This window comes from Nicotiana tabacum, chromosome 1, assembly GCF_000715075.1.
Source record: "Nicotiana tabacum cultivar K326 chromosome 1, ASM71507v2, whole genome shotgun sequence".
Taxonomy (NCBI): Eukaryota; Viridiplantae; Streptophyta; class Magnoliopsida; order Solanales; family Solanaceae; genus Nicotiana; species Nicotiana tabacum.
Window position 1 is genome coordinate 69,032,083 of NC_134080.1, and position 14,276 is coordinate 69,046,358.

Genomic DNA, 14,276 nt, shown 5'->3' on the forward strand with positions numbered 1-14,276 from the left:
TCTTGGCACCCGGACATTCCTTAACACTCTTGTGAAATAAGTGGCTTAAGGCATAAGTTTGGGTGGGGGGAGTTGAGGAATATGAAAGAGGTATCAAGACAGAGAGAAAAGAAATAATCTTTATGAAAAGAGAAGTCAAGAAAAGAAAAGAAAAAGAACAAAAAGAAAATTGCAAGAAATAGAATAAAGAAGGGTTGATGGAATAAAAAAGAGGTAATTATCCCTAACATGAGCATCAATGGAGAAAAAGAATAAAATGAACAAGAAAGAGTGATGCCAAGTCTCTCTAACCCGCAAGAAAAATAGAATGCCTCTAAAAATTAGTAAATGTAAGCCAAAAAATGAAAATGTAAAAAATGAAATCACTATTATGCTTCAGAGCTGTTATGCTTGAAGGCCTGGTTCCCAAGTTTAGATTGGGCCTATGAAGGCTCCTTATAGTGTAATCGTTACTGTTATGTAATTCCTTTATTTTGGGCTGTAATAATCTCGGTAATAACAGACTTGGGGTTTATTAGTAAAAGCTTGGGGGAGGGTTCTTATACCTTTGTTAAAACTGGGTGGAAATCCTGCCTATAGGTTTAATTATGCCGATTGAATTACGTGAATGCTATACTGTGTTTAGAGATCCTGCCTATAAGACTTTTCATGATCATTTTGATTCTATGTTGCACATTTGCATGCTAGAAACCCTGCTTATAGGACTTCACGTTTAATTCTACACATTAGAAACCATGCACATAGGATCTACACATGTTTTCAACTAAATGTGCATTAGTGACCATGCCTATAGGACCTTGTTTGTTTGAGTCAATTATACTTCCTGGCAATCGAGTCATTTCTGTCAAAATACGATTAATAGATATCATGCCTATAGGAATAAAAATCAGTTTCAAACCTAGAAATCATGCTTATAGGATTTAAAACTAATAGATATCATGCCTATAGGGTAAAATCAGTTCTGATACTTAGAAATCCTGCCTGCAATAGTTTAAATCAAGTCAGCAATTAGAAATCATGCCTATAGCGGTTTAAATCAAGTCTGCAATTAGAAATCATGCCTATAGGGGTTTAAATTAATTTAGTAAATTAGAAAGCATGCCTATAGGATCTAAAAGGAATAAAAAATTGTCTTTATGAGTTAAAATCAGTGATACACTTAGAAACCATGTTTATAGGTCTGTAATTGACAAACTCGTAAAAATCATGCCTATAGGATCCTGTTGGTCTATTCTGAATTCAAACGCTCTTATAAATCACTTAGGTAACGTATCCGCAGGACTCACTAATGATTCTGGGTTTAAAACTATGATATACTACTGCCTGAAATGCCCAGATCCATGCTGAATAAAATCAATAGGCAAATAAATAGGTCCCAGTGCTCACCTTAATAAAATTGTCTTTACCTGTTTTCTCACGTAGATATCCTGCCTATAGGATTCCAAAGTTAACAAAGCTTGCTGATTTAATTGCATGCCTTTTGTTGCCCATGTGTGGAGGTCAATGTGAGCCCATACTTGTTTTTTATCTGAAAGTCCTACTTGTTTTGTTTGTCGCCTATATTTCACATTTTTAAGTAACGTAAGATTGGTCTAGGACTATCCCAAATAGAGGTCCTAATACCTCCAGGGCCATAGGTAAGGGACGGGTAATGCACGTATAGGGTACGGTTTAAAATCAACTAGTGCACTTTAGGTAACAACTTAAAGATAGTAATTGGGTAGTAAAGGAGATGATAGCCTGTGCGCTAATGCTATGAGTAACACTCCGACTTGAGAGAGTTACAAACCATTGCATGGAATGATCCTATAGGCTAAAAACCTTAGGACCCCTATACCCTGTTTTGAATAAATTAGATATTGTATTTGTCCAAATTGTTTTCTCCCCTTTTAGACTAATTTGCTTAAAATAAGTTCAATCGGGACCCACCGTTGTGGACTTCGAGGGGTGCCTAACGCCTTCTTCTCAAGGTAATTTCGAGCCCTTACCCGATCTCTGGTGATGTAAACTGGTTATATGAGTTATTTGCTTAAGGTGCCCTAACGCACCTTAATCCGTTAGGTGGCGACTCTTCCAATTCCCTATCCTTTCAAAAAGAGTTGTCCCAGAAATATCGAAACCCGATTTCGCGAGAAAAATGGGGAGCAACACTATTCATGATCTTACTAGCATAGTAGATCATGTGAAAAATATTATTGATATGTTGCCCCAAAATAGACCCAACCGCTACGTCACTCATATCACACATGAGATCAAAAGGCCCACTCCAATTTGGAGCGGTAATATGATATGAGTAGATGTCAACTTGAGCTTCAATAGTTCAAAAGCTCTCATGCAATCATCATTGAAATTAAACTTCGCATCCCTCTCAAGGAGCTTGCAAAACGGGTTCTCCACTTTAGAAAAATCTTTGATAAAGCGTCGGTAAAAACCCACATGGCCTAGGAAACTCCGCACACCCTTCACCGAAGTTGGGGGTGGAAGTTTAGAAATCACCTAAATCTTTGCATTGTCAACTTCAACTCCATTCCTTGAAATTTTATGGCCAAGGACAATACCTTCCTCAACCATGAAATGACGTTTCTCCCAATTGAGTACCAAGTTGATCTCTTCACATCTAGCCAACACTTTGTCCGAATCAAGATATAATCATCAAAAGAGTCCTCAACCATTGATAAGTCATCCATGAAAACTTCAAGGTAGTCCTCCACCATGTCCGTGAAATAGCCATTATACACCGTTGAAAAGTCGTCGGTGCATTGCACAAACCAAATGGCATCCTCTTAAAAGCAAAAGTACCATAGGTACATGTAAATGTTGTTTTCTCTTGATCCTCCGGAGCAATGAGAATTTGGTTGTAGCACGAGTACCCATCAAGAAAGCAATAGAAAGCACGACTGGCCAATCTATCGAGCATTAGATTTAAGAAAGGAAGTGTAAAGTGATCCTTCCTTGTTACTTTGTTGAGCTTATGATAATCTATACAAACCCTCCAACCGGTCACCGTTCTTGTAGGAATCATCTCATTCTTATCATTGAGAACCACTGTCATTCCCCCCTCTTTGGGACACATTGAACTGGAGAGGTCCATGAACTATAGGAGATGGCGTAGACAACCCCAATATCTAACCACTTGATAATCTCCTTCTTGACAACTTCTTGTATAGCCTCATTGAGTCTTCTTTGATGTTCAATGGATGGTTTAGCACCATCCTACAACTTGATCTTATGCATGCAAAAGGCAGGGATTATACCCCGAATATGTGCCATAGTCCACCCAATAGCCTTCTTCCTCTTTTGTAACACCGCCAATGTGGAATCAACATGCACATTAGTCAAACAAGAGGAAAGAATAACCAGTAAAGTAGAACAAAGGCCAAGAAATTCATACCGAATGTGTGGTGGCAATTGCTTCAACTCCAAAGTAGGTGGCTCTTCAATAGAATTATAGGAGGAGTCTTCCTATTTTCAATATCCAAAGATAATTTCCAGGGTGCATATTGTACGACCCTATTCCTTGCAAAAACTTCACGTATTCCATGAAACCATCCAACATCGATAGTAGCACTTGTATCATCAACAATAATATCGGTCACTAGGTCCACAAAAGAACACACTTCATTGCTATTTGGTTACCGCATGGACTTACACACATGGAATACTGCTTTTTTATCACTAACCCAGAAAGTGAGCTCTCCGATTTCTACATCACAAAGAGCCTTACCCTTAGAAAGGAAAGTTCTCCCAAGAATGATCAACACCTCATAATCAACTTCACAATCTAGAATGACAAAGACCGTTGGAAGAATGAATTTATCAACCCGAACCAAAACATCTTCAATCGCACCCAACAGCCTCTTCATGGTACAATTGGTCGTTTGCAATCTCATAGAAGTGGGTCTTGGTTGCCCAATCCCCAAAGTCTTGAAAACCAAATAGAGCATCAAATTTATACTTGCCCCAAGATCATAAAGAGCTTTAGCAAACTCGGCACTACCAATTGTACAAAGAATCGTGAAAGCACCGATATCCTCCAACTTAGGAGCCATTGAATGAACAATCGCACTCACTTGATGAATGACTTCGATAGTTTCAAAATTCATCGACCGCTTCTTTGTCACAACATCTCTCATAAACTTTGTATAACGAGGCATTTTGTCCAAAGCTTCCACTAATGGCACATTGATTGAAAGACTCTTCATCATTTGAATGAATTTCTTGAATTGATTCTCACCATTTTACTTGCCAAGTCTTTGAGGGTATGGAGGTAGAGGTTTAGGTAATGATGCCTTTTCCTTTTTCACTACCGTTTCTGGTATGTCAATGATGTGTTCTCTAGATGAAATTCACCTCCTCTTGAGTCTCTTCCACACCATCATCAATATCAATCCAAACTTCCTTATTTGCTTGAACGACATTGTTTGGGATCTCTTCTTCTTGCATCACTTGGTCATCATCGACAAATCTCCTTTCACTTGAGGTTAGTGCATTCCCGCCTCTTTCATTTCTTGTGATAACCACCATAGCATGCCTCATATTGTTACCACCCTTTGGTTTCACCATCGTGTCACTTGGTAGTGAACCTTAGGATGAGAATTTAGAGCTTGAGAGAGTTGCCCTATTTGAACTTCTAGATTTCGGATTGATGTGATGTGTAAGGCAAGCTGGGCATCCAAATCGGCATTCTTTTCCATCATTTGCTTGAACATATTCTCAATACAACCCATTTCATTGTTTGAAGAACTTAAATCATGGGAAGGATAAAGAGGTGGATTTCTCGGTTGTTGATACATTGGGGGCCTTTGAAAACCCGACCCTTAGTTGCCTTGATTTTTACCCCAACCACCTTGGTTGTGCTTCTCCAATTTCCTTGGTTGTTTTCACCCTAATTTCCTTGATTGTTGTTGTTATGTTAATTCCCTTTATTATTAGAACTCCAATCCCCATGGTTGTTTTGTGGTCGCCATATTGTTGTTTTGGGCCTTGGAAGTTATTTCTTTGCCCTTGAAAATTATTCACATATTGCACTACTTCCTCTTGCTCATTATAAGAATCATCTTGATCAAAACCGCCATCATCTTGCACATAGTTCTCCACTTGGGTTTGCATTTGTGGACCCTTGGTCATCTTCTTGTTTACCAAAATATTAACTTCCTCCATAGCATGAACTTTCTTAGGGGCTTGCACTTAATTGATTTGAGCCTTTGCTAATTGAGTCATGGTAGAGGTCAATTCGGCAATGGCTTGCCCATGGTCTTGCAATTCTTTGTGGAGCTGAATCATATTCGAATTACTTTGTGAGACATTGGCCCGGGATTGCCAAGCGGATAACGTCTCTGCCAACTCATCTAGAATGTCACACGCCTCTGCATATGGCATGGTCATAAAGTTTTCACCGGCTAGTTGATTCACTACACATTGCTTGGTTGTGTTAATCTCACGATAAAAGGTTTGATGCAACATGTTTTCTGTCATATCCTTTTTGGGACATTCCTTAACCATATTCTATAGCGCTCCCAAATTTCGTGTAGATGTTCATTCGAATCTTGTTTGAATGCCAAGATCTCATATCGAAGTGTAGCCATGTGCCCGGGAGAGAGAAACTTAGCAATGAACTTGACCGCCAACTCATCCTAAATGTGAATGATGGTTCGAAAAATGTTCCAACCAATCTAAAGCTTTCCCACACAGAGAGAGGATCCTTAGCATCAATGTATCCTCAAAAACATTCGTTTGCTTGCTCTCCCAACATGTATCCACAAAGCCCTTCAAATGTTTGTAAGAATTTCGGGTTGGTGCACTAGTGATAAAGCCCTGTTGCTTAAGTAAAGTGAGCATCACGTTGGTGATTTGAAAGTTTCCCACCCTAACACGGGGAGGGACTATTGCACGCTAACCTTCATGGGGCAATATACGATGTTGAGCCGTTTGTGGTGGATGTGGTGGAGGCAGGGGTGGAATGGCCAGGGATATCTTAGAGAAAGTCAAGTTGATTTAAGATCAGCTTCGTACAACCCAATCTAGGCAGAAGAATTACGCTAATCGAAGAGCTCGTGATGTAGCATTCATGGTGAGAGAGAGGGTTTTGTTGCGGGTTTTACCCATGAAGGGTGTGATGAGGTTCGGGAAGAAGGGCAAGTTGAGCCCTAGGTATATCGATCCCTTTGAGATCCTTGAAAGAGTTGGTGAGGTGGCCTACAAACTTGCATTTCCACTCAGCTTATCGGTAGTCCACCCAGTGTTTCATGTTTCCATGCTTCAAAAGTATCACGGTGATCCGTCCCATGTAGTAGATTTCAGCTCAGTCCAATTGGACAAGGATTTGTCTTATGAGGAGGAGCCGGTGGCTATTCTATCATGGTAGGTCCAACATTTGAGGTCTAAGAGTTGTCCTTATGTGAGAGTGCAGTGGAGAGATCAAACGATTGAGGCAGCTATATAAGAGTCTAAGTATGATATGTGGAGTAGAGATTCACACCTTTTTACCAGTCCAGGTACTTTTCTATGTCCGTTCGAGGACGAACGTTTCTTTTAGAGGTGGAGAATGTGATGACCTGATAGGTCGTTTTGAGTACTAGACTTATTATATGTTTCAAGGCCTCTATTAGCTCCATTTATTATTTCTTGATTTGCGTGCGCAATCCGTGTCTTTTTTCAGAAAGATTTTACGTGAAAATTTGAAGAAAACATAATTTATGGCTTTAAAGAAAATAACTTGAATTGACCACGATCAACATTTTATGTGAACGACCCCGGATTGGTATTTTGACAATCTCGGCGGGTCCGTATCGTGATTTTGGACTTAGGCGTTTGCCTAGAATTGAATTCGAAAGTCCTTAACTTGATTTGACTTTTTTATCGAAAGCTAGTATTTGAAGGTTTGGAAATTTCTTATGTTTGATCGTAGGTTGACTTTATGACTACCGGGTTCAAATTTCGGTTCCAGGACTTGGTGTAGATCCATTTTGCTACTTGAAACTTGTCTGCAAAATTTGATGAAAATCGGAGTTGGTTTGATAGGATTCAGATGCTCGGTTGTGATTTTTGAAGTTCTTGAGTTTCTTTGAAAATTTCATGTATTTTGATGTTCAATTCGTAGTTCTAGGTGTTATTTTTGTATTTTGATCGCGAGCAAGTTTGTATGATGTTATTACACTTGTATGCATATTTGGTTTGGAGCCCGAGGGGCTTGGGTGAGTTTTGGATAAGCTACGGACCATTACGGTCTTAGAAAGTTGTTGGTTTCAACTATCTACTGATGTATTGTGCTTCGCGGTCGCAAAGCTACTCTCGTGATCGCGAAGGGAAAATTGGTACTGGGGCGGAGCTACTCTTCGCGAACGTAAGGAAATGGTTGCGAACGTGAAGTTGAGGGGGGCTTACCCTTCGCGGACGCAAAGCTTTGTGGGATCTTGGGGGAATTTGGTTGTTACTCTACATGAAAGTGGGTTGTGGCTCACGAACGCGAAGACAAGGGGGAGCTAAGCCTTCACGAACACGAAGGTAAAATCGCGAACTCGTAGGCCTTCTGACCGTTGTTCTTCACGAACACGAAGTGCACCTGACGCCCAGTTAATAAAATAGCTGAAAGTCAGGGTTTTCCTCATTTTTCACCATTTTCAAGTTTGAGCTCGGCCTAGAGGCGATTTTGAAGGATTCTTCATCTCCACTTCATTTCTTAGTAGATTTTAACGGTTTCATTATATTTTCATAAATATCCATTAATCTTAACCTTTAATCTAAGCTTTCTCATGGTAGAAATTAAGAATTTGGGTAGAAATTGGGGATTTTGTAAAATTGAGATTTAGACCTCAAATTAAGGTCAAATTTCGAAACTAATCATATAACCAGGGTTGGGGGTAAATGAATAATTGAATTTTGGTCCAAATTTCGATTTTTGACCAACTGGGCTCGGGGTTAACTTTGCTGACTTTTTTCGAAATCATTAAAGATTGAATCTTTTTCATTCGTGGTTAGTTTCTAAAGCTTAATTTGAATTATTTGAACTATATTTGACTAGATTTGAATTGTTCGAAGGCTAATTCTAAAGGAAAGGTCGCAGTTGTGCCTTGATTTGGTTGCGGAGTGGGGTAAGTGTGGCGTCTAACTTAACTTGAGGGAATTAGGACTCGTTGAATTATTTGTTATGTGTATTATGTGGAAAATGGCGTACATGTGAGCTGACGAGTGTATATATGCCGTCGCGGAATTTAGCATGCGGGGTTGGAGTATTTACTTCCATATTTTCATTTGTTCCATGTTATGTCGTGTTATATGCTTTTCTTACATGTTTTTACTTGACATCTATGTAATATTTGTTACTTGTTATTTAACTGCTATTTGTCTTGATTTGTCTGCTTCCTGTGTAATTCTGCTTATTTGCTACTTGTTTCAATTTGCTTTAGTTGTCATCTGTTTTACCTGTTCCCATTGTTTGAGATTCTGAGATGTTGGGTTTTCTCTGTTTATTCTGTGGTTCTTTATTGTTGGTACATTTCACCTCTCGGTGTTTATACTTTGCAAGTATTGTTGTTGAGTTATTTGAGTTAATCGTTTGAAATTGTTTGGGCATCGGTTTGCACGTCGCAATGGTATTGAACAGTATTGGAATGATAAGAAGGAATAAGGCTGGATTATGATATGAACAGTTGATGATATGGTAGGATCGGGTTGCGCGTCGTAACAGATTTGAGATGTGGTATTGTACTGGTTTGAGATTGTAGGGTTATTCTTGATATTGTAATATGAGGTTTGAGGTTCTGTTATTCTGATTTCATTGGTAATTGATTTTCGGATATGTTTCATGAGTTTATTGCTTTCTTCTATTCTTTTTCTCCTGTTATTATTATTTCGAACAGGTTATTTGTGAGTGACATGCCTTAGCCTCGCCACTACTTTGTTAAAGTTAGGCTCAGCACTTACAGGGTATATGGGATCGGGTATACTCATACTATATTTATGCACTTCTAATGCAGATACCGGAGTTGATCGCAGTTGTGTGTAGTGAGATTGATCAGACTCACATACTTGTGGAGACTTGAGGTATAGCTGCATGGCGTCCGCAACCCTTAAGTCCCTTACATCCTATCATTACTGTTTATTTAGCTTCAACACAATTGTATTTTGTTCAGACTTTATTTGTAGTACTCTAGATGCTCATATATTCGTGACTCCAGATTCTGGGTTATGTTTAGATTGCATTATTCAGTATTATATCACTCTATTTCATACTATTACGGTTATTGTTGTTGATATTTTGATTAGAATTATTAAAACTAGTAAAGAAATTTAGCTAACATTGGCTTGCCTAGCAAGTGAAATGTTAGGCGTCATCACGGTCCCGAGGGTGGATTCCGGGTCGTGACAAATATTTTGTACATTTTCAAATCAAATCACAAATTATTTTTCATTTTCAAAATCATAAATGAAACTTTTCATAAAAATGGTATAATCAAAATAAATAATTATTCCTTTATGCATGACGTCCATGATCCTATTTTTACAATCCAACACAACTATCTATGGAGCCTATATACCAAAGAATAGAATTAACACTTGGAGTAATTCCAATAAAACAAAATAAGAAATAACATGATAGTTACCACGAGATAAAATGGTGCTTCATCATACCTTGGAAAGCGAGTCATCCTAGCATGTCCACACATCACATGTCACACTTCATCCTGAAATACGTAAAGAAAGCGGGACCCTAAAGAGGGCCCCCTAAAGGCTGAGTACACTAGCATGATACTCAATAAGTGTCATAGACTCTCTCTAACTTAAGTGTTTGGGACAAACTTTATAAAAATAATGCACCAATATTTGATATAAAACGGTAAGTAATTTCATCAATTAATGATATGTATCATCATATCATATCATATTTATACTAAAAGTGGAAAGCTAAAAGTGTCAAACTTGAATTACCAAAATGCCCACATAAAATTAATGAACTATTTTGCCCTTGAAAACTAAATAATACTCTGCATAATAAAAATACAAAAATGTAACTTGACGTTAACTATTTTTGTTTTTGGAATTCACATTAAGATAAATTTTAATGTAGCAATTAATAGTTCCATTTCAACGTACAAGGGAATCGAAGGGGTAGAGGCACATTTTCTATTTTTTGGTTGTTTCACATTTTTTTCTATCCAATTGTATAAATAAAAAGCTTAATTAAATGTCTCCAAGAGGACGTCTATATGAAATGTGCAACTAAATAATTACTAACCGTTTTGCTTCTATTATTAACCCCTAATTATAGACAACCGTTTCTTTTTATCAGATTCCTATGTTTTCTGTTCATATGGAATAATAAAGAATTCCAACTCACTTTTCAAATCGATTTAGTTACACATCCATTTCTCTCATAGCAATTATAGCAATTGAAAGTTGCATGATAAAATACAGTGTACAAAGTGAAACGAATTACAAAAAATATACTTCCCCACCTCAAAGTAGGAAAAAAGAATGATAAAAAAACACACAGAGAACCATTATACATAGATGTGGCCCCTTCTGATTCTCAACGTTGATGCATATTTGGTTAGCAATTTTCACTTTTTTTCTCTATCTATATATGATTTTATAAGCCTGTATTTCGATAATTGTTATTCCGCAAATTGTTGCTTAATTTCTCAAAAAGATTGAAACTTTCCCATCATTGTATAAATTGTTGACTATGCTTGCATATGAGAGATATATACTAATTTGAGAACATTTACCCGAAGCTTACAGTGTTCAGGAAAAAACAACAATGGTATGCTGGCTGCTTATCTTTATTCTTCTTCTGTTTCTTTTTGGAGGTTATGTGAAATTACTAACAAACGAAGAGTAAGAGAAATAAAGATGTTTTTCTGTATTTTGCAGACACTCATTTGAAGGAGCAAGGTTGAAGTAGGATCACTAAATTGCAAGAAGAGATGGAAACAAAAATAATTTCTCAGAATTTACCCACTTCCATCAACAATAGTTAATTACTTATTGAGTGTTCACATACATTAAAATGTCGCCATTGGATTATCACAGGCAATAAACGATTGTTTAATTATTTTATAGTAGTGGATTTTGAACTTCTTTTTTATGTTTGAATGTCCTTGAAGGGATATAACTTTTGGAATTGTAATATTAATTGAACAGAGTTTTGGTACTCTTTTGGATGGATAATTGTATAATTGTACTGATTATTCAAAAACTAATAGAATTTGTGCTTGATTTGAATTTGTTTTGGCGGGTGATATGTAGGTGAAAATATACCATATGGAACTGGGATGTCTTTACCTACAAAGGAGCTAGGCACATTGAAGTACTCTTGAGTTGGGAAATATATATATGTTGATAATTGGAATCAATAACATGCTGAGAGAAGGGAAGTGACGGTCTTCTCAATATGTTATTGCTTAGTTTAGAATCAACGGCCACTAAAAGTCATTTGGTAACAAACAAGAAACACAACTTTAGATGTTATTTATTCTTCCTTTTTCTTTTTGTTTTTAGTTGCCTTGCATTTCATTTGAAGTTCTTGTTTAAATAGAAGATTTTTTTTTTTTTTCACAATTTCATGAAAGAATCAAATAAAGAAGTGAAAGGAAATGAGGTGAGCATACACAAACACACATATTTATGAAAGTGAAATTTTTTTTTTATGAATTTTTTTTATCCATTTCATAAAGAAATCATATTATGAAAAATATTGTCCACCTAACCTCTAACTCTAATAAAATATTTAAGTTTGTGGTTAATTAATATATATAAAATTTAGTTTTTTTATGTATATACATTAAAATTTTATCTCTTTTATGTTGATTAAATTATAAAAAGATCGTTTTTGAATTAAATATATTTTTCACGGGGTTAAACTCATAAATCTATGTCACCTAACAAACCGTTAGGATATAATACAAAGTTACTTAGTGTACTTCAATAATATTTGAAGTAATTCAATATGGCATCTTTCTGTGGAGTATTATGATGTCTTCTTTACCGAGTTAACTATATAATAATTTGAACGTGAATTCCTTTAATTTTATTTTATAACTCAAATATATTTTTAAATAATATTATTGTGGTTTTAAAAAAGAATATTATACTAATTGATATAGGACACACGTGTAATGCACGTGTCCAGAAACTAGTTTCAAATAAAAGACAAATGAAATATAACCCACGATATAAACTTTTAAAATATTTATATCCATCTAAGTTTTTGAATAAAATCATATGAAATCATTCTATTTGCTTTAAGTCATTGAAATTACTTTCTGCTCCTTTAACCTAAATATAAGAAAATTATTCTTTATCTTTCACCGGAGCACTATATCGACATCGACATAAGAACAAGGTCAACTAGGTGATCAACCCAGCGGCAAGTATCATATATCCTACTTGCTCAGTTCGTCTCATCGCAATGCTGCATGAATTAGTTTAGCCATACTAATATAGCACATTTGCCCCACTTGGGAGACTTATCCCACAAAACTCGGCTTAGCCTTGGAATGTGTCTCTATACCGGCACATATAGTTTCATGGTAACGAACTCAACATTCGAACCAATCTCGGTATTCTCCACTAGTAACTCCCAAAATATTTGACATTCAAAAAATAGATTCATAGCACAGTAGCCTCAAAGGATATATTTTTATCAAATCATAGCATTAATAGAAAATCTAAATCATTTGAACAAAAATTAGATAAACAATCTTTTACATGCTAAAGCATTCGGCAATTTAACATCAATCTTTAAAAAGAAACCATAAGTCTATTCTATTTCTCAATTTTCAAAAAAAATATTTTCCATGAAACTTATCTTTAGCACCCAGATATGTATACTATTATCAATACGTAAATTTTGATAAAAACTTATAACATTTACCTTAAGAATCATTTTGCCAATAAGATTTAAAATAAATTTTTATAAAACAACATGACATTATATATGCAACATAATATTTTAGTACATGGAGACATCCGCACTTGTTTGTCCCCACAAGCATGAAAGCACATTTGCAAACAACTTAAGCATTAACTCGAAACATGCTTTTAGAGAAAATCCCTCAAGAAGAGTAAGTTGATTAACTTACCTCACTTTCTCTTTATTAACAGTCACAAGCTTTTAGCTCATGATGAACTCCAATTACTCTTATAGAGAAAAACTCATTCCTGCACCACCTAAACCACCAGACATCACCCATGAAAATACCATGGTTAATGGCGTGGAAGACAAAGCGTCCTTCAAGGAAATGTTGTTAGCCTCAAACCCAATGAACTTTACAAATTCTCTAACTCTATCCGAGAACCCAATGGAAGAAATCCTACCAGAAGAGGGAGTGCAGGAGCATTTAATCGAGCTCAATACACGGGGAATTAAAGCAATTACACTAACCGAAGAAGAGAAGCAAAGAATTTATGAACCTTGGAAGTTCTCACTAATAGTTAAGCTATTTGGCAAAAGAATGCTACATCATTACCTAAAAAAGAATATCCAAGAACTGTGGCGACCAACGAAATTTTTTTCACTAATTGATCTAGGAGACGACTACTACATCATAAAGTTTACAAAGAGAGAGAATATGGAGAAGGCTTTCACTCATGGCCCATGGTTTATCAACGGCCACTACTTGTCAATTACTAAATGGAGACCAAACTTTGTAGCAAATAAAGAGAAGCTGACAGTCTCAGTAGTTTGGATCCGACTTCCACAATTGCCAACCGAGTTCTATGATGGAAAGCTCCTCGAAAAAATTGGGAATGCTATAGGAAGATTATTAAAAATTGATGTTTGCACCTCTACCACGGTCAGAGGCCACTATGCTAGGCTTTGTGTTGAACTTCCACTGGAAACACCCGTCCAACCCTACATCTACATTGGACAACACAAGCAATATATACATTGCAAAGGAGAAAAGTTTTTATGCAAGAACTGTGGACGTCTGGGCCACATCCAAACTCAGTGTAACTTCATACACAAGAAATAGTGGACAAAAAAATGCAAGCCACGGATCAAGCATCAATAGACAAGGAACAACAAGTCAAGAAAGGGGAGGAAGAAATAGAGGGGTGGAAGACAGTCTCCTTCAATAAAAAGAAGAGGCCTGAACCAAAAAACAATCAAGACCATCCTCCAAAGTCAGTGGAAAATGACAAAAGGTATCCCAGTAAAACTGTTCAATGCAACAATTGGTAAGTACTTAGACGCCAAAATCTTGCATTACAAGTCCAAAAATACGGTTAAAACTCAAGAGTCCATCGAGGAAACAAGCTCAAAAACTCCAGCG

General features: G+C 36.5%; 1 protein-coding gene across 1 annotated transcript; it reads left to right on the forward strand.

Annotated features, from left to right (window-relative positions):
• Positions 1-13,124: 13,124 nt before the first annotated feature.
• LOC107796885 (uncharacterized) lies at positions 13,125-13,976 on the forward strand. Its single transcript, XM_016619709.2, has one exon. The coding sequence runs from the start codon at positions 13,125-13,127 to the stop codon at positions 13,974-13,976; it is 852 nt and encodes a 283-aa protein (XP_016475195.2).
• The last annotated feature ends 300 nt before the right edge of the window (positions 13,977-14,276 follow it).

Excerpts from the sequence above, each read along its gene's own strand:
- LOC107796885 (XM_016619709.2), top strand. The coding sequence starts at position 13,125 with ATGAACTCCAATTACTCTTATAGAGAAAAACTCATTCCTGCACCACCT.